A 21,146-nucleotide genomic window follows, 5' to 3' on the forward strand; every position below is an offset into this window, starting at 1 on the left:
TTTAGCAGGCTAAATTCGGTAATAACTTTAACAGCTAGCAATAGAAAAAGGCTGTATAAATGACAACACTTTTTATAAGCCACATTTTCACCTATCACTTGCTTTGCACATTACCACATATCACAAGAAATTACTTCTATATGGCTTACTATTATGTATTTATGAAACCAGTGTTCTCATACCTTGATCGCAGAACAATGTGTGGGTTAAAGCTGTGTCTACAACAGAAGCCTGTGGAGGCAAATCATTGAGACAGCAGAAGATGTCAATTGAGTTGAAATCATTTGTATTAATCTACATGATTCTGAAGGTTTTTTGTCTCTTTTTTTATGAATCAGTTATGCATATAGTGTAGCTCCAAAATCACACCAAAATGACCCTATAGAATCATTCACTTTTAAATGAATATTACTGGAGTCACAAAAAAATAAATGATACCATTTATCTAAATGCCTATAATGCAATACATCATAAATAGAAATGAGCGAGCACCAAAATGCTCGGGTGCTCGTTACTCGAGCCGAGCTTTTTCTAATGCTCGAGAGCTCGTTTCGAGTACCGAACCCCATTGAAGTTAATGGGGACACGAGCATTTTTCAATGGAGCCGCAGCTGCTGCCAGCAGCTCCATTGAAAACAACAGTCTGCTGGCACCCCTGCATTATTTTTCATGGAAGGGCTTTACATATAAGCCCTTCCCTTAAAAACAAGGATTTTAGTTCAAAAAAAAAAAATTTATTAAAATTACCTATCCGTCGCTGCCGTGTACCCCGCTGGGATGAAGAACACATCTGCTGCATGTGGCAGATGTTTCCTTCATCCCACTAGTAAAAAGAATTCCCTGCTGCTACATCTGCCACATCTGTGACAGATGCTGCAGAAAAATTCTTCAATTCCCTACCGCAGCTGTCACACATGACAGCTGCGGTAGAGGATCTGCTGCTGGCACCCCCGTCAATGGATTTCAGGAAAGGGCTTTAAATATAAGCCCTTCCCTGAAAATCCAGTAAAAGTAGTGTAAAAAACAAAAAAAATACATACACACCTCCCTTCAGCTGCCGGGGCTCAGCCGCGTCTTCTCTGTGCTGTCCCCGGCTCTGTAGTACTGTTCTATCAGCAGGCAGGGATTTAAAATACACATCTGCTGAAAGAGCTGATTGTGATTGGCTGAATCGCTCAGCCAATCACAGACAGGTCTCACCAAATGAATGACAGGCAAGAGCTGTCTGTGATTGGCTGAGGGCCTCAGCCAATCACAATCAGCTCTTTCAGCAGGCGGGGATTTTAAACCCCTTCTGCTGATAAAACAGCACTACAGAGTCGGGGACAGCGCAGAGAAGACGTGGCTAAGCCCTGGCAGCTGAAGAGAGGTGAGTATCTATTTTTTTTATTTTTTACACTACTTTTACTGGATTTTCAGGGAAGGGCTTATATTCAAAGCCCTTCCCTGAAATCCATTGACAGGGTCGTGCCAGCAGCTGGATCCTCTACCGCAGCTGTCATGTGTGACAGCTGCGGGAGGAAATTGAAGAATTCCTCTGCAGCATCTGTCATAGATGTGGCAGATGCAGCAGCAGGGAATTCTTTTTACTAGCGGGGATAAAGGAAACATCTGCCGTATGCAGCAGATGTGTTCTTCATCCCCGTTGGGGACACGGCAGCAGCGGATGGGTAAGCTGTTTTTTTTTATTAATTTTTTTTTACCCTAAAATTCTTGTTTTTCAGGGAAGGGCTTATATGTAAAGCCCTTCCCTGAAATCCAATGACATGGAGCCGGCAGCAGACTCCTCTACTGCATCTGTCACAGATGGGGCAGATGTAGCAGCAGGGAATTCTTTTAACTAGCGGGGATGAAGGAAACATGGCAGCGGTGGATAGGTAATTTCTTTTTTCTTTTTAACACTAAAATCCTTGTTTTTCAGGAAAGGGCTTATATGTAAAGCCCTTCCATGAAAAACAATGCAGGGGTGCCGGCAGACCATTGTTTTCAATGGAGCCGCTGACAGCAGCCGCGGCTCCATTGAAGACAATGGAGAGGGTGAAATTTTCTCGAGCACCGCAGTGGTGCTCGCTTGAGTAATGAGTACTTTCGAGTATGCTAACGCTCGAATGAGCATGCTCGCTCATCTCTAATCATAAACTATTACTGATTACTCCCAAAAAATAGTTGATAGATACATATTAGGTTTCCACTGACTTTAATGATTATGCTTGTGACAGCAAGGCAAGAGATGTTGGATGAAGCAAGAGAAATAGAAGCAAGTAAGCCAAATTAGACACTTGCATTCTGGTTGACTTCGTAAGATAGTATGTAAGGCTGAAAAAAGATATATGTCCGTCCAATTCAGCCTATTATCCTGCAATGGTGATCCACAGAAAGGCAAAAAAAACCTGAGGTAGTGTCACAGGAGGTCGCAGGCAACACAAGTATCAGGATATGAGGTGAACGCTGGACTTACAAAAATCTAACTTTTTATTACAATTATTAAACTGCAAAAAAAATTGGGTAAACAGTGGGAAAAGTTATGTTTCTTCCCTGGCTCCATTCCACAATCCTGACTATCACTAGCTAGCAACTACAATGACTATTTATTATACCCATTCATTGGTGTAAGCATTAATAGCCACAATATTGATACCAGAATATATGATAAGGCAAAATTAACAATATAACATAACAATAGTGGTGTGCTGCGCATAGTTTATGATAAGCAAAGAATTATGCTAAAGGTAGTCCATAGGTAAAGAATAGGAAGTTGCTAAAGGCCCCCAAAAGTTTTTAACCCGAAAACACTGAAATTCAAGTCTCTTTTCTCCAAACGTATGCTAAATTGGTGCTGTGTGGTTAGCAAGCCTGCATAACAATCCACAGTTTTTCTGCAGGTGGGCACACTTGGCTTTTGCAGAGGCCAAACCTCACTTACGATCTCCTGACGAACGTTTCTTGGTGTAAATGGACAATGTGAGGTCCATTTTTCCATAGAATGGTGACAATTCTGATCTCTTTCTCTTTGTCACAGATACAGTCTTTCTGCAGTGGTTTCTTAGTGCAAGCTACAACTCAGATGGCAACATCTATCATGTATAGTCTCTATGCTGCTCCTTTTCTTTATGCATCAAAGCTGCTTCAGTTAGCACAGAATCTCTTTTTGTGCACCCAGCTGGCTCTCTGAGACATCTACAGTGGTCTTAGCACCAATCCCCCACTCTGCACTTCAATCTCTCAGATCAGGAGACCCCTAGAGCTGCTCTCTCAGCATGCAGCTCTTACACTTTCACAGTCCAAAGCTCCTCTGCCCAGCCACTTCCTGTGTCACAGAAATTTTTCTTCTCAGTCTGGGAAGTAGGCAATCACACCCAGTCCTTCTGAGCATACTCAATTCATCTACATTCTGGTGTGCTGCCATGACAACCTAATAAATCCTTGGGGTAGCCTCTTACAAGAAACTAATTTTCTTAATTTTAGGGAAAAATTATTTCCCAACTCCAAATCAGAATAAATAGCTGGATCAACGATCCTTCTGAAGTAATATAGTGACTATAACATGTACTATTGTTACACTCAAGGAAGGCATCCAGGCCCCTCTTGAACTCTTTTAGTGTTTAGAGTTCAGCATTACCACGTACTCAGACAGAAAGTTACATAGTCTCAGTGCTTTTACAGTAAAGAACCCCCTTCTATGTTGGTGTAGAAACTTTTCCTCTAGACATAGAGGATGCCCCCTTGTTATAGTCACAGTTATTTGTGTAAATAGATCATGAGAGACATCTCTGTTTTGATCCCTGATATATTTATATATATAGTTATTATGTCACCCCTTAGCTATCTCTTTTCTAAACTAAGTAACCCCAATTTGGGGTATTGAACTTCACACATTTCCTTTTTTTTATTTAGTTGCCCATCTTTGAACCCGCTAAGGCTGTGATATGTCTTTCTTGAGTACTGCCGCCCAAAGGTCTTTATGCTGTTAGGCCAATATTGCTCAATTGCTAAATCAGTAACAAGTGAGCTAACACGCCAGACATGTTCACACTTGGCTATAGAATGGAATGCTTAGTCAGTGTCTGCATAGAATTACTAATACCAGTTACTATCATATTTTTATGTTAACTGGATTTCTCTAAGAAAACTAAATTATTGCTGACCTTTTTTGATCATGAATCCTGCCAAAATCAATTGAAAGGCAACTTCTATTTAGTGTAAAATATTTGAAGGGTGTTTAAGAGATGGAAACAAAATTCATAACTCCATATCAGGCCTCTGTCAGATGAGCGTGTGTTTTGCGCACACATAATGCATGCTTCTAAAAGAACCAATAGGTTCCTATAGAAGCGTTCCTATGCGTGGGACTTGAATCGCAAAAAAATTGCGCACCTAAAAAAGAGATAGGACATAGGTGCACATTTTGAAGGAATTTCCATTGACTCCAATGGGAGCAGCAGTTAATGGAAACCTGTACTGCCAATAGGTTCCCCGCTGCTTACAGCAGGACATTTAAAAGGTGCTTCTGGCCAGAAGCAGCTTTTAAATGTCCCGCTGTTAACTCCTTAGTCCTTGCGGGGATGAGGGGACTCCCGGAAGGTTCCGTTAATCCCTGCGGGGAGTCCCCTAATCACTGAACACTGTGACAGCACTGCCACAGTGTTCAATGATGATGGGACTCACCGCGGGGATGAAAAAATCCCCTGCCATAGCTTTCACAGCTGTGGCAGAGGACCGCAATACTATCCGGGCACTGCTGTCACCCCATCCTGGCAATACTGGCACTGCTGCCGCCCCATTGAAAGCAATGGGATGGAGGCAACCCCTGCAGCGATGATTTTCAGGGATGGGGGGGGGGCTTGAAATATAAGCCCTACTCCGAAAATCATCCCTAACTGTAGAAAAAATGTTAACTTACCTAGAAGCGCTGTCCGGCTCCTCTCCCCGGTCCCCTGCAGTATTCTTCTGTCTTTCTAGTGGACGGGGGTTATAATATCCCTGTCTACTGAAAGCACTGGCTGTGATTGGCTGAGCGCTGTGACCAATCAGAGCGAGCACTCAGCTGTCATTCAATTTTTTGGCGCACAAAAAAACACGCTCATCTAACCGAGGCCTCAGTGTGCGTAAATACAGACTATAAGCAATAATGAGCAGTGCAAGCAACAAAGTCCAATGGAGCCAATGAGGTTATGAAGAATTTAGTCAATTTTTCAGAATACCAATGAATATATTTCACTGCTCTATGTCATGCAAAATAGACAGGGAATTACATAGTCCATATAAGAACCACTTCTCTTTGTTATCCAAAGAAAATGCACCTCCCAGTTTGGTAATGATGTACATGCGGAGATTATAATTGCCTATCTCCAGATTCACATCCAGTTTTCCTGGCAATATGTGCTGATGTTCATTGCCACTGAGGCTCTACTAACAGAACATAATGAGACACAATGTAACGCTGTTAATTATATATAAAACAAATGAATTTTTATTCATTATATAGGTAAAAAATCCTAACATCATCAGTGTTTGCACACCATATAGAGATATGACCCAGGGTTACAGGCATAACACTATGCCTAGCCTAGTTGCCTTTGTTGAGTTTCATAATATAGTCACTAGATTACTGGAGACAGTTTGTTGATCCAGGGATTTATTCTGATTGACGTGTTTGGAGTTACAAAGGAATTTTTCTTAAAGATGAGGAAAATTGGCTCTGCCTCCTGGGGATTCTTGCTTTCCTGTTGATCAACATCACAGGATAATAGATTGAACTGGATGCATGTACGTCTTTTTTCAGCCTTACAGACTATGCTACTATGTAGCCATCGGAGCATGTATGTTTAGGAGTATATGGCAGAATCCTATCCCACTACTGCAGCTTAAACAGATGTGAGATATGACGTTATAAAGAGAAAAATCTTTACACAGTGTTACCAAGTAAACAGTGCTTTACAGAAGATTGGATAATGAAATTACTTTATGGTGTATTCACACGGGCAACTTTCATATACAAGTTCCGGCTGATTGCAATATGGATGGAACTCTCACTTGAAAAGAAGCTATTTATTCCTGTGTTTATAAATATGAGCAATTTTCCTTAGGAATGATAGTCCAATAAATTGCATCCTACTTCTGGGCGATTCCTGTTTAACAATCACCCATTATTTCTCATAGGAACATGAAAAAAATCATATTGCACGCCATGCAATCTGCATGCAAGTGCAATGCGATTACTACCATTGAAACTATTGGAAGCACATGTAATTTTTTTTCACATGCGTGAAAAACCCATGTACATAGATGCTTTTTTATTCCAAAATAACTCACAATTTCAGAAAAATTGCAGTTAGATAGAGTGCAATGCAAGTTCGATTTTCTTGGACCTGCATCGCACTCAGCCATGTGAATACAGCATTAAGGATAACTAGTATTGAAACAGTTTTAAAACAAATATAAGGTTTTCTTTTACAAAAAAAACTATATATATATAAATAGAGATGTATATAGATTTATATGGCAAACAATTCCTAAAGAACAAGCACCAGGATTGTTAGGGGTACATCCTATAGTAATCACAAACAGTTGTATAGTCCACCCTGCCAGGGGTAGCAATGTTCTGAATCCAGTATAGAATGGAAGAACTTCTCTAAATCAGAATTTAGACACTCTTTGGTACACACATAACCAATGTGCAGTACATTTTTGTTAGTAGAGCAGGTACATTCTTATTGGCAAGTATTAGCCGATTCACTTGCGCATAGTCTATTTCCACAATCTGGTAGACAATCACCGTACCTTTAGCTGAAGACTGTCTTTCAACAACCATCCTCTGGGTGGGAGGTTGAGGGTGTTGAGGTGCAATGTTACTCGCACAGTACATCACTGAGTTCATTTCTGGAAGTTTTCTTGGTTGATTTCTTCAATCTCTCAACCCTTGTCACATTCGAATAGCTCATGGATGCCAGTCCCTGAATTGCGTGCTGCTTGGAGATGCAGTCCCGGTCTGTTCACAGCACACCTCTCAGCAATACCAACTGCTTTTACCAGCGCATGTCTTTCCCACTCAGTTTGAAAATTCTGAGTTGTTCATGCAAGGCTCTCCCAATCGGGTCTGGACAAGAATAGCTGCAGCTTTCACTAACTGAGTCTTTTTCTTTCCACCACTCTCTGAAACTACCACAGAGCCCGTGGACAAGACCTCTGTTTTATGCCTAGTCACTCAGCCAATTAGTGTACAGCTTGGGTCCTGCCAGTGAACAGCAACAAAACCAAAGTGGATAAAGGCATCAGTCCTATCTCTGAGAGCCCTGACAGGAATATAATTAAAGTACAGCAGAAATATTTAAATATATATATATATATATACCCCTGATCATATACTCGTATATGTGTCTAACCCTTTACACAGCTGTAACAGTAGGAAGTCCCCATGGATTTAGACTTGCCCCTGATCATCAACTGAGATTTCCCCAAAGAAACTGGAACTGTGATGCATTGGAATCATATGTCTTTTGGTTGATTTAAATAGGTACTAAACTGTATGGGGTTGAAGGACACAGGTGACTAAACTGAGTCGGGAAAAAGTCAAAGGCACAAAAGCAGGTCAAATCATAAAATAGCAGTACCACTAGTACACTAAAACAGGGAACACAAATCCTTACTGATGCCATAGTCAGTTCCCACATGTTATTGACCATTTAAAAGCAAAACCAGATGAGATTAGGAAAAGTATAAGCAAAACCACTGGGCAAAGCGTAAGCAGAAAACACTGTAGGTATAGCAAGGTGGGAGCAATTATGTTAAAGGGGTTGTCCCACTTCTAGCTGTTTTGCTGCAGGAAGCAGACAGCTCCATACATTGTAGTGACCCAGGTTAGTGCTGCAGGCTAAGTCCCATTCACTTTAAAGGATGCAGCCTGCAGTACCATCCTGAGCCACTATGTAATGTAAGGAGCTGTCTACGTCCTGCAGCAAAATAGGTAGAAGTGGAACAACCCCTTGAGGTCAAGCTGCTGAAGACAAGTTATCTTAGCTGTCAGACATATTTAAGAGTCACTATCAAGTGCAGTTTTAGATAGGAATGGAATTTGCATTCAATTCATTTACATACAATCAATGCCTTCAGATCCCTATGTAATAAAGAAGTCAAGATTTATTCTATTTGTCTTATTCTTTTTAAGAACGTGTGTGGTCATTGTAATGCTGGTGGTCCTGGATCTACAGTTACCAAGGGAGAAGAAAGCCTAACGGGTATTGCAGGACATGTAGGTATTAAGGTAAGCCTTGAGAGACATTTAGGCAGAAATATTGTACATACTGCCTATGGGTTATTATTGTGCAGCCATAACATAGCATGCACCTATCAATGCACTACTGGCATGCACTGCTGAGTTATGCCAGGTTGTATCTAGAAAAGTTTACCATCAATTTTTCAAACAAAAAGGAGAAAACTTTTAAAGAACAGGTATGTTAACTGCAATGTTGAAGTCACACCATTTTTTTCTGACACACCATCTTCTTTGCTGCTAGAAAATGTTTTGATAGCTTGATAAACAAAGAGGAAATACAACTATACCAGAAAACCGGTAAATTTTCTTTTTTTTCCCCATTTCTATTTTTTAGACTCTAAGCAAAGTCTTACGAAATATTAAAAAGGTTCTCTATTAGAAATGAGCGAGCCCCCAAATGCTCGAGTACGCATTATTCGAGTCGAGCTTTTCGTAAAAGTCGAGAGCTCTAGTCGAGTAACGAACCCCATTGGCTACAATGGGAGACTCGAGCATTTTTGTATGTGGGACACCGGGTGCCGAGCTTTTTTTTTTCTCCTAGGTTCGTTCTCTCTCTCTGTGGGGAGGGGCCAAAACAGGCACGCCACTGTGGGGAGGAGCCAAAAACTGGGGCGGGGTCAAACACGACTTGATGCTCGTTTGAGTAATGAGCACCATCGAGTACATTAATGCTCGAACGAGCATCAAGCTCGACAGAGTATGTTCGCTCAACTCTATTCTCTATCAAAAACTATTGATGACTAGAGATGAGCGAACACCAAAATGTTCGGGTGTTCGTTATTCGGAACGAACTTCCCGCGATGTTCGAGGGTTCGTTTCGAACAACGAACCCCATTGAAGTCAATGGGCGACCAGAGCATTTTTGTATTTCGCCGATGCTCGCTAAGGTTTTCATGTGTGAAAATCTGGGCAATTCAAGAAAGTGATGGGAATGACACAGAAACGGATAGGGCAGGCGAGGGGCTACATGTTGGGCTGCATCTCAAGTTCACAGGTCCCACTATTAAGCCACAATACCGGCAAGAGTGGGCCCCCCCCTCCCAACAACTTTTACTTCTGAAAAGCCCTCATTAGCATGGCATACCTTTGCTAAGCACCACACTAGCTACAACAAAGCACAATCACTGCCTGGATGACACTCCGCTGCCACTTCTCCTGGGTTACATGCTGACCAACCGCCCCCCCTCCCCCCCGCAGCGCACACCAAAGTGTCCCTGCGCAGCCTTCAGCTGCCCTCATGCCACGCCACACTCATGTCTATTTAGAAGTGCGTCTGCCATGAGGAGGAACCGCAGGCACACACTGCAGAGGGTTGGCATGGCTAGGCAGCGGCCCTCTTTAAAAGGGGCGGGGCGATAGCCCACAATGCTGTACAGAAGCAATGAGAAATAGAATCCTGTGCCACCGCCATCAGGAGCTGCACACGTAGGCATAGCAATGGGGAACCTATGTGCCACACACTATTCATTCTGTCAAGGTGTCTGCATGCCCCAGTCAGACCGGGCTTTTTAATTCATAGACACAGGCAGGTACAACTCCCTATTGTGAAGTCCCTGTCGACCCACAGCATGGGTGGGTGCCAGGAAGCCACCTTCGGTACATAGAAATATCCCATTGCATTGCCCAACACAGCTGAGGTAGTAATGTCGTGCATAATACAGGTGGGCTTCGGCCCACACTGCATGCCCCAGTCTGACCGGGGTTCTTTACAAGTGGACACATGTAGGTTAAACTCCCTGTGGACCCACTGCCTGGGTGGGTGCCAGGAAGCCACCGGCGGTACATAGAAATATCCCATTGCATTGCCCAACACAGCTGAGGTAGTAATGTTGAGCGTAATACAGGTGGGCTTCGGCCCACACTGCATGCCCCAGTCAGACTGGGGTTCTTTAGAAGTGTACAGATGTATTAAAAACTCCGTGTGCACCTACAGCATGGGTGGCTCCCTGGAACCCACCGGCGGTACATAAAAATATCCCATTGCATTGCCCAACACAGCTGAGGTAGTAATGTCGTGCGTAATACAGGTGGGCTTCGGCCCACACTGCATGCCCCAGTCAGACTGGGGTTCTTTAGAAGTGGACACATGTAGGTTAAACTCCCTGTGGACCCACTGCCTGGGTGGGTGCCAGGAAGCCACCAGCGGTACATAGAAATATCCCATTGCATTGCCCAACACAGCTGAGGTAGTAATGTCGTGCGTAATACAGGTGGGCTTCGGCCCACACTGCATGCCCCAGTCAGACTGGGGTTCTTTAGAAGTGGACACATGTATTAAAAACTCCGTGTGCACCTACAGCATGGGTGGCTCCCTGGAACCCACCGGCGGTACATAAAAATATCCCATTGCATTGCCCAACACAGCTGAGGTAACGTCAGCTGTAATGCAGGTGGGCTAAAAATTTATTTGATTACACTGTAGGCGAGGGCCCACAAAAATTGCTGTATCAACAGTACTAATGTACATCCCAAAAATTGGCCATGGCCAGCCAAGAGGGCAGGTGAAACCCATTAATCGCTTTGGTTAATGTGGCTTAAGTGGTAACTAGGCCTGGAGGCAGCCCAGTGTAACGAAAAATTGGTTCAAGTTAAAGTTCCAACGCTTTTAAGCGCATTGAAACTTATAAAAATTGTTCAGAAAAATTATTTGAGTGAGCCTTGTGGCCCTAAGAAAAATTGCCCGTTCAGCGTGATTACGTGAGGTTTCAGGAGGAGGAGCAGGAGGAGGAGGAGGAATATTAGACACAGATTGATGAAGCAGAAATGTCCCCGTTTTGGATGGTGAGAGAGAACGTAGCTTCCATCCGCGGGTGCAGCCTACGTATTGCTTACGTATCGCTGCTGTCCGCTGGTGGAGAACAGAAGTCTGGCGAAATCCAGCCTTTGTTCATCTTGATGAGTGTTAGCCTGTCGGCACTGTCGGTTGACAAGCGGCTACGCTTATCTGTGATGATTCCCCCAGCCGCACTAAACACCCTCTCCGACAAGACGCTAGCCGCAGGACAAGCAAGCACCTCCAGGGCATACAGCGCTAGTTCAGGCCACGTGTCCAGCTTCGACACCCAGTAGTTGTAGGGGGCAGAGGCGTCACCAAGGATGGTCGTGCGATCCGCTACGTACTCCCTCACCATCCTTTTACAGTGCTCCCGCTGACTCAGCCGTGACTGGGGAGCGGTGACACAGTCTTGGTGGGGAGCCATAAAGCTGGCCAGGCCCTTAAAGACTGTTGCACTGCCTGGGATGTACATGCTGCTCGATCTACGCACATCCCCTGCTACCTTGCCCTCGGTACTGCGCCTTCTGCCACTAGCGCTGTCGGCTGGGAATTTTACCATCAGCTTGTCCGCAAGGGTCCTGTGGTATAGCAACACTCTCGAACCCCTTTCCTCTTCGGGAATCAGAGTGGGCAGGTTATCCTTATACCGTGGATCGAGCAGTGTGTACACCCAGTAATCCGTCGTGGCCAGAATGCGTGCAACGCGAGGGTCACGAGAAAGGCATCCTAACATGAAGTCAGCCATGTGTGCCAGGGTACCTGTACGCAACACATGGCTGTCTTCACTAGGAAGATCACTTTCAGGATCCTCCTCCTCCTCCTCCTCCTCAGGCCATACACGCTGAAAGGATGACAGGCAATCAGCCGGTGTACCGTCAGCAGCGGCCCAAGCTGTCTCTTCCCCCTCCTCCTCATCCTCCTCATGCTCCTCCTCCTCCTCCTGTACGCGCTGAGAAATAGACAGGAGGGTGCCCTGACTATCCAGCGGCATACTGTCTTCCCCCGCCCCCGTTTCCGAGCGCAAAGCAGCTGCCTTTATGGTTTGCAGGGAATTTCTCAAGATGCATAGCAGAGGAATGGTGACGCTAATGATTGTAGCATCGCCGCTCACCACCTGGGTAGACTCCTCAAAATTACCAAGGACATGGCAGATGTCTGCCAACCAGGCCCACTCTTCTGAAAGGAATTGAGGAGGCTGACTCCCACTGCGCCGCCCATGTTGGAGTTGGTATTCGACTATAGCTCTACGTTGTTCATAGAGCCTGGCCAACATGTGGAGCGTAGAGTTCCACCGTGTGGGCACGTCGCACAGCAGTCGGTGCACTGGCAGCTTAAAGTGATGTTGCAGGGTGCGCAGGGTGGCAGCGTCCGTGTGGGACTTGCGAAAATGTGCGCAGAGCCGGCGCGCCTTTACGAGCAGGTCTGACAAGCGTGGGTAGCTTTTCAGAAAGCGCTGAACCACCAAATTAAAGACGTGGGCCAGGCATGGCACGTGCGTGAGGCTGCCGAGCTGCAGAGCCGCCACTAGGTTACGGCCGTTGTCACACACGACCATGCCCGGTTGGAGGCTCAGCGGCGCAAGCCAGCGGTCGGTCTGCTCTGTCAGACCCTGCAGCAGTTCGTGGGCCGTGTGCCTCTTATCGCCTAAGCTGAGTAGTTTCAGCACGGCCTGCTGACGCTTGCCCACCGCTGTGCTGCCACACCGCGCGACACCGACTGCTGGCGACATGCTGCTGCTAACACATCTTGATTGCGAGACAGAGGAGGAGGAGGAGGAGGAGGGTGCTTTAGTGGAGGAAGCATACACCTCCGCAGATACCACCACCGAGCTGGGGCCCGCAATTCTGGGGGTGGGTAGGACATGAGCGGTCCCAGGCTCTGACTCTATCCCAGCCTCCACTAAATTCACCCAATGTGCCGTCAGGGCGATGTAGTGGCCCTGCCCGCCTGTGCTTGTCCACGTGTCCGTAGTTAAGTGGACCGTGGCAGTAACCGCGTTGGTGAGGGCGCGTACAATGTTGCGGGAGACGTGGTCGTGCAGGGCTGGGACGGCACATCGGGAAAAGTAGTGGCGACTGGGAACTGAGTAGCGCGGGGCCGCCGCCTCCATGATACTTTTGAAGGACTCCGTTTCCACAACCCTATACGGCAGCATCTCAAGGCTGATGAATTTTGCTATGCGGACGGTTAACGTTTGAGCGTGCGGGTGCGTGGCGGCGTACTTGCGCTTGCGCTCCAACAGTTGCGCAAGCGACGGCTGGACGGTGCGCTGAACTACACTGCTGGATGGGGCCGAGGACAGCGGAGGTGAGGGTGTGGGTGCAGGCCAGGAGACGGTAGTGCCTGTGTCCTGAGAGGGGGGTTGCATCTCAGTGGCAGGTTGGGGCACAGGGGGAGAGGCAGGGATGCAAACCGGAGGCGCTGAACGGCCTTCGTCCCACCTTGCGGGGTGCTTGGCCATCATATGTCTGCGCATGGTGGTGGTGGTGAGGCTGTTGGTGTTGGCTCCCCGGTTGAGCTTTGCGCGACAAAGGTTGCACACCACTGTTCGTCGGTCGTCAGGCGTCTCTGTGAAAAACTGCCAGACCTTAGAGCACCTCGGCCTCTGCAGGGTGGCATGGCGCGAGGGGGCGCTTTGGGAAACACTTGGTGGATTATTCGGTCTGGCCCTGCCTCTACCCCTGGCCACCGCACTGCCTCTTGCAACCTGCCCTGCTGATGCCCTTGACTCCCCCTCTGAAGACCTGTCCTCCTGAGTAAGCGTTGCACACCAGGTGGGGTCAGTCACCTCATCATCCTGCTGCTCTTCCTCCGAATCCTCTGTGCGCTGCTCCCTCGGACTTACTGCCCTTACTACTACCTCACTGCAAGACAACTGTGTCTGATCGTCATCGTCCTCCTCACCCACAGAAAGTTGTTGAGACAGTTGGCGGAAGTCCCCAGCCTCTTCCCCCGGACCCCGGGAACTTTCGAATGGTTGGGCATCAGTGACGATAAACTCCTCTGGTGGGAGAGGAACCGCTGCTGCCCAATCTAAGCAGGGGCCCGAGAACAGTTCCTGGGAGTGTTCCCGCTCCTGAGCAGGTGTCATTGTAGTGGAGTGAGGAGGCTGGGGGGAAGGAGGAGCAGCAGACAGAGGATTCGGATTTGCAGCAGTGGACGGCGCAGAACTGCGGGTAGACGATAGGTTGCTCGAAGCACTTTCTGCCATCCAGGACAGGACCTGCTCACACTGCTCATTTTCTAATAACCGTCTCCCGCGTGGACCCATTAATTGGGCGATGAATGTGGGGACACCAGAAACGTGCCTCTCTCCTAATCGCGCAGCAGTCGGCTGCGACACACCTGGATCAGGAGCTCGGCCTGTGCCCACACCCTGACTTGGCCCTCCGCGTCCTCGGCCGCGTCCACGTCCTCTAGGCCTACCCCTACCCCTCAGCATGCTGTATTACCAGTGATTTGATTTCACAGGCAGCTAATAAATTGGCGCAAGACTGCAGGCCAAATATAATTTTTTCCCTTTTTTGAAAACGAAAGGCCCCACTGCCTCTAGTGAATGTATAATCTAAGTTTAATAACTGTGCTGTTTTCCTGCTAATGTGTCACAGAACGTGAGGGTAGCAGAGTTATTAACTGTGGCAGAGCAGGTATTTTTTTTCCCAATTAAGGAAAGCAAATAGCGAAGCCAGGAGTAAAACGTAGCTGGGTGCGTCTGATTTTTACAGGTTGCACACGCAGCCGACACGTGTCCACCGCCCTTAGGACGGACAGAGGCAGGACAAATAGAATTATTTTCCGTTTTTCCGCACCAAAAGGCAGCACTGCGTATATTCTATGAACATGAGAAGTTTAATAACTGTGCTGTTTTCCTGCTAATGTGTCACAGAACGTGAGGGTAGCAGAGTTATTAACTGTGGCAGAGCAGGTATTTTTTTTCCCAATTAAGGAAAGCAAATGGCGAAGCCAGGAGTAAAACGTAGCTGGGTGCGTCTGATTTTTACAGGTTGCACACGCAGCCGACACGTGTCCACCGCCCTTAGGACGGACAGAGGCAGGACAAATAGAATTATTTTCCGTTTTTTTGCACCAAAAGGCAGCACTGCGTATATTCTATGAACATGAGAAGTTTAATAACTGTGCTGTTTTCCTGCTAATGTGTCACAGAACGTGAGGGTAGCAGAGTTATTAACTGTGGCAGAGCAGGTATTTTTTTTCCCAATTAAGGAAAGCAAATGGCGAAGCCAGGAGTAAAACGTAGCTGGGTGCGTCTGATTTTTACAGGTTGCACACGCAGCCGACACGTGTCCACCGCCCTTAGGACGGACAGAGGCAGGACAAATAGAATTATTTTCACTTGTTTTACAAGCAAAAGGCAGCACTGCGTATATTCAATGAATAATAACTGTGTTGTGGCCCTGCCTATACAATTCTTTCCCTGCAGTATCAATGGAGGGTGCAATGCTCTGCAGAGGCGATTTTGAGAAGCAAAAAAAAATGCAGCACAGCTAACAGCAGCCTGGACAGTACTGCACACGGTTAAATATGGCCCTAGAAAGGACCGTTGAGGTTCTTGAAGGCTACACTCACTCCTAACACTCTCCCTGCCTATGCAGCACTTCTGTCCCTAATGCCAGGTGCAACGCTCTGCAGAGCCGATTTTGAGAAGAAAAAAAATTGCCACTGCTAACAGCAGCCAACACACAGCTATCAGTGGCCCTAATAAGGACCTTTGGGGGGTCTTGAAGCCTACACTAACTACCAATTCTTTCCCTACAGCAGCTCCGGTACAAACAGCACTGTCCCTCATCTAACTCACCAGGCATCTGAGGCGAGCCGCGGGAGGGGCCGACTTTTATGTTCGGGTGACACCTGATCTTCCCAGCCACTCACAGCAGGGGGGTGGTATAGGGCTTGAATGTCACAGGGGGAAGTTGTAATGCCTTCCCTGTCTTTCAATTGGCCAGAAAAGCGTGCTAACGTCTCAGGGAAGGAAGTGAAAGTAACCAGAACACCGCATGGTGTTCGTTACGAATAACGAACATCCCGAACACCCTAATATTCGCACGAATATCAAGCTCGGAAGAACACGTTCGCTCATCTCTATTGATGACCTATCGTCAGGATAGGTTATCAATAGTTAATCGTTGGGGACCCACCACACAGGATCACTGGCGATGACCTGATTGCCTGGCCCACAGTCAGTGCAGCAAGCCAGGTGTGTCAACCTCAAAAAGATAGTCTCAATGCACAGATAAGGAATATATAAAAAATTATTTATTTAACAATTATATTAAAATATTACTATTTAAAATGTATAAGTTTAACAAGAGAGTGCAGCCCTCACACAAAAACAGTACATCATCAGTCAAATATGCATTAGTATAATGGCTGATGTCCCATATGAGTGTTACAATATATGCCCAGCATTAAACTACAATACATTAAGGGCTCAGTTAGACGAGTGGAGATCCACCCGTTTTTCCGCATGGTTAAAAAAAACGCACCATGTGCGGAAAAAATTCCAAATGACCATGTCCATTGCCATCTATATGTTCTATCTTTGGTAGGTGCGGATTTTCGCCCGCACACGCGGTGCATTTTTTTTCAGCGCGGATCTCCACTCTTCTGACTGAGCCCTAATAACAGTCACATGTTACCACGCAAAAAAAATGAACATACTTATACCATATAAAGCACAGACCTAGATGCACACCCTATCATTGTGGAAAGGCCGTAGGATCCACATCATTGCCTAAAGCTGCACAGTCACATCTGTACTTCGCATGTGGTCGGCACATCCGGCGTACAGAAGAAAAAGCATCCAGGCAGGTATGCAGGGCTCGCTGGCCTGGCACCGGGTCAAATTCCACTGTGGGATCCCGCATGCAGAATCTGACCCAGTCGTGAGCATTCGGCCCTAGCACCGCACATTCAATATAAGCAGCAGGCAGCACTATTCTAATATTATAGAATTGTCTGTTCAGTGCTACATGGTCACTAGGATCTAAACATTGATTGGATTGGTATATAACTTTTAAGACAGAAGCTGTTATCCCTGAGAAAAACTATGCCTGTCCAATGTGACCATGTCCCTATGCTGGGGAGTGGCCAAAGCAGAGGAAATTTGTAAGGGTCCATGCAGCAACGATGTGCAAACAAAGAATGAGTGACATGGCAAAGGATTATGTTAACATGGTAGAGGCCTGAGAGTGAGAGGTGCAATGTAAGGGTCTGCACAGTAGGCACTAAGTAGATGAAGAAAAGATGCAAGAAAGTGAGTCCCAACAAGTCCAAGTGAGACGACCTCTTGTGTGTTACAGAGGAAGAGGTAGTGGGGAGGAGTAATGGGCCATTTGTACAGGACGATTAGCCCTCAAAATGAGTGCAAACGAATGAATTTGAGCGATAATCGTACAGTGTAAATGCAAAAAAAATTGCTCACTCTTTGATCACAATTTCTTACTTTCAGTCCACGTAAAAACCATTGCTGGATCTTGGGCTTGTCGTTCAGTGTAAACGCTCCCCACTCATCACTTCACATAGAAGGTGAAGCACTGAGCGAGAAGCCCGCGGTCCAGCGGTGAAGTCTATCAGCTTTGCACGGGTGCTAACGGCCATATCTGTGGCATCAGCACCCGTGCAGGTGTTTTCCTAACTGTCATCCTGTGTAAAAGGGCCATTAGCAATCTACCATGATTGAGAGATATACTAAGGGCCAGCATGTGCAATTTGGGGAATAACATGACTCTTAACACATTACAATAGCTTTCTGTGCCACAGTTTATTTACACTCTTAATTTCTCTACAATGGGTTTAGTTGTGTTGAAAAAAGTTTTTTAAAAGTATAAGCTAACTTGTCACAGAAAGTTATCACAATAAAGTTAAATAGCATCTATAATGTTTAACTATCATACCCTATAATGGAAGGAAATAGCAGACTTTATCGTATAATGCTAGGCAACGTTTAAATACTAAACCATCCTGTGGAGTAATGCAATGTAATTCCTATTTTCTGTTTAGTAATAGTTTGCCACAGTAAACTGCTACTGCCTCCATCTGTCACCACCGCACTGTCACATAACATCCACCTGCATCTGAGGGCTCGTTCAGACGAGCGCTGTCCATGGGCATTAGAGGCACGCACAGGAGGCGCTTCTATAGGAACCAATGGGTTGCTATAGAAGCGTTCACATGTACGATTGTCAGACACGCTGAATAAGCACATCTAACAAAGATAGGACACGCGAGTGCAAACTTGCATCTAAGCTCCATGGTGCGTGCAAAGATAGGACCTGACCTATCTTTTTATGCGTGCTTTCCATAGAGTTCTATGGGAGCTGGTAAGCACACACTTCGCATGTGAATGGACTACTTCAAGTAGCTGGAATTAACCCGTTCACATGATCTTTAGAGCAGTATATGTGTGATCTTTGCAGAAGCCCTTACACTAAGCACAGGATTTCGCATATGACATACATATTTCTTCATAGGACTACCATTTTAACAGAAATGGAAGCAGAAGACTGATCAGAGAAAGAAACCTTTTCTGAAATAGTTGTTTATTGTGGCTTGTTCATTTTTTTCCTATTTGGCTTTCCAGGAGACTCTCTGACCTTTAAAAAATGTTTTCTTGCCTTTACTTTTCCTTTTTCAATGATGGATTTGAAAAAAAAAAACATACAGTGATAGAAAGAACTCCACCTTTTGCTACAATCCAGTTTCCACATACCTTGAAATCCTTCTTGCTATAGCTAAAGTGATACTGTCGGCAACGTGAGCGTAGAACGAATGCTTGTAGCTCTCAACAGGGATCTTTTGAAGACTTGTTTCCTCTGGCACTAAGAGCTACGGCAGGAATCAGCTTACAGCTTTTGTTAATGGGATTACCTCCTGATTTTTTTTTTTCTTTTTGTTGGTCACTTATTTGATAAAACACACTAAAATTGATGAATAAAGTTGCTTCTGCATTCTGAATACTTTGCGGACCTACTGAAGCATGCCTCTTTGTTTGCATCCTGTAATTCCTCAAATTCATTCATGATTACAAATTTCTTAGACTTGTCTTGGGATTTTTACAATAAGACAACGAATGGCAAATGGACAATAAATGGACTTTTCAATTGTATTGTATTAATGTACTAGAACATTGGGTCTTCAGGATAAGCATAAAGGGCATAGACTTTGTTCTACTGTAAAAACAAGAACACTGCTACTTTTGGATATTTTTACATGTTATTTACTAGTGATGATATTGTTCACGTATTGCTGCAAACATTTCGGTTGTCTTAATAATATTATTCTTGAAATTAGTGGAAATTAGTCATATGGTATCTGAAAACTGTAATACACCTGCATTTAGCAGTCACCTGCAGTTCATTACCTATTTAACCCCTTAACGACCACCGATAAGCCTTTTTACGGCCTGCAGCTGCAGGACATATATACGAAGGGAGATCGCGTGGCAATCTCCTTCCTTTAATCACAGCTGCCGGCTGTTTCTTATATGCGGCTTATCAGAGCTGTTAGCCCTTTAACCCTTTGCAATCCAATTTTCCTAGCGGGCTTTCTCTTTCTGCCATTACACAATGGCGCCATCTTCTGGCTATGGGACATGCTGAAGAAGCCCCCAACAACAGAGCGGCCAGTAATCTACAGTAAGAATACCCTGCCGGACATCTTCTGACATTGGAGCTGTATAGCCCTCAATCAAAATGTCTTTAGACGTCAGACAGTGGATTGGAAAGGGTTAAATGCAGTTGTCAATTCTGACAGTGGCATTTAAATTCCCCCAAACAATATTTGGGTGTCCCGTACACCCCTCCTGTGATGAGATAACAGGGTGCCGTGTGGGTGTTATGGCAGCTGGGGGCCTTCTGAAAAGCCTCAGAGCTGTCCTGGCAGAATGCCCATCAAGCAATGTCCGTGCAGTGGCTTGATAGACTGCCTGCTCGATCGCAGTATGATGTAACGCCATGGTATTACATCATACTGCAGGAGTGATCAAAGCATCGCAAGTTGTTGTCCCCTCTGGAGACTAAAAAAAAAAAGTAAAAATAAGATCAATAAAGTTTTACTAATTATTAAAAAAAAAAGTACTAAAAGTAAAAAAAAACACCCTTTTGTCATATTTATAATAAAAGAATTTAAATAATAAAACAAAAATACATATTTGGTATCACTGCATCCATAACAAATCGTCCCCGAAAAAAATAAGCTCTCATACAGCTAGGTCGATGAATAAATAAAGGAGTTATGATTTTTTTTAAAGGGTGGAGGAAAAAAACGAAAATGGAAAAACGAAAAAAAAGCTTTGTCACTAAGGGGTAAAGAAAACACTTTCAAGGATCAGGGCTCACTCAGCAGTTTTTGTATTGCTCATTTTAACAGTGTGTGGGCATTGTGATAAATATATTATCACTAGAGATGAGCGAGCATACTCGCTAAAGGCAATTGCTTGAGCGAGCATTGCCTTTAGCGAGTACCTGCCTGCTCGAGACGGAAGGTTCGGGTGCTGGTGCGGGGGAGCGGTGAGTAGCGGCTGTCAGCAGGAGAGAGCGGGAGGGAGAGAGGGAGAGAGAGATCTCCTCTCCGTTCCGCCCCGCTCTCCCCCGCAGCTCCGTGCCCGCCGCCGGCACCCAAACCTTTGGTCTCGAGCGGGCAGGTACTCGCTAAAGGCAATGCTCGCTCAAGCAATTGCCTTTAGCGAGTATACTGGTTCATCTCTAATTATCACTGGTCATATGGTGAAAAATGTGAAATTGCAGCATATCATTTTTTTGCCCCGTTTTCCAATGTACTACTTATTATTTAATCCTACTGTTTAGTTATAACCTATGTCAGTGAGTGGTACTGCATAATGATTTGGGATGTGCAAATTGCTACCGAAATCTAGATTGTTGTTTATACAGTGTTATTTCTGTTTATATATATGCCTTACTAGAATAGTAATCTGTTACAAAACAGTAATAATGTATTTCCTTCACAGGGCGATCCAGGTCCGAGAGGCCCTCCTGGGATCCCTGGCAAAGAAGGGCCAAAGGTAAGTTGACAAAGTGAGTACTAACCCAAAGATATATTCTCACATATTTCATTCCATAC

At 45.4% G+C, this 21,146-nt stretch overlaps 1 protein-coding gene across 7 annotated transcripts in view; it reads left to right on the plus strand.

Annotated features, from left to right (window-relative positions):
• COL19A1 (collagen type XIX alpha 1 chain) overlaps positions 1-21,146 on the plus strand; it is an 859,492-nt gene that overhangs the window by 631,693 nt on the left and 206,653 nt on the right. For all 7 annotated transcript variants that reach the window (XM_066604267.1, XM_066604321.1, XM_066604301.1 and 4 more), the window contains 2 exons: positions 8,165-8,260; positions 21,034-21,087. In XM_066604267.1, coding sequence (XP_066460364.1) covers positions 8,165-8,260; positions 21,034-21,087 — 150 coding nt within the window. The remainder of the gene's footprint in view (positions 1-8,164; positions 8,261-21,033; positions 21,088-21,146) is intronic.

This window comes from Eleutherodactylus coqui, chromosome 1, assembly GCF_035609145.1.
Source record: "Eleutherodactylus coqui strain aEleCoq1 chromosome 1, aEleCoq1.hap1, whole genome shotgun sequence".
Taxonomy (NCBI): Eukaryota; Metazoa; Chordata; class Amphibia; order Anura; family Eleutherodactylidae; genus Eleutherodactylus; species Eleutherodactylus coqui.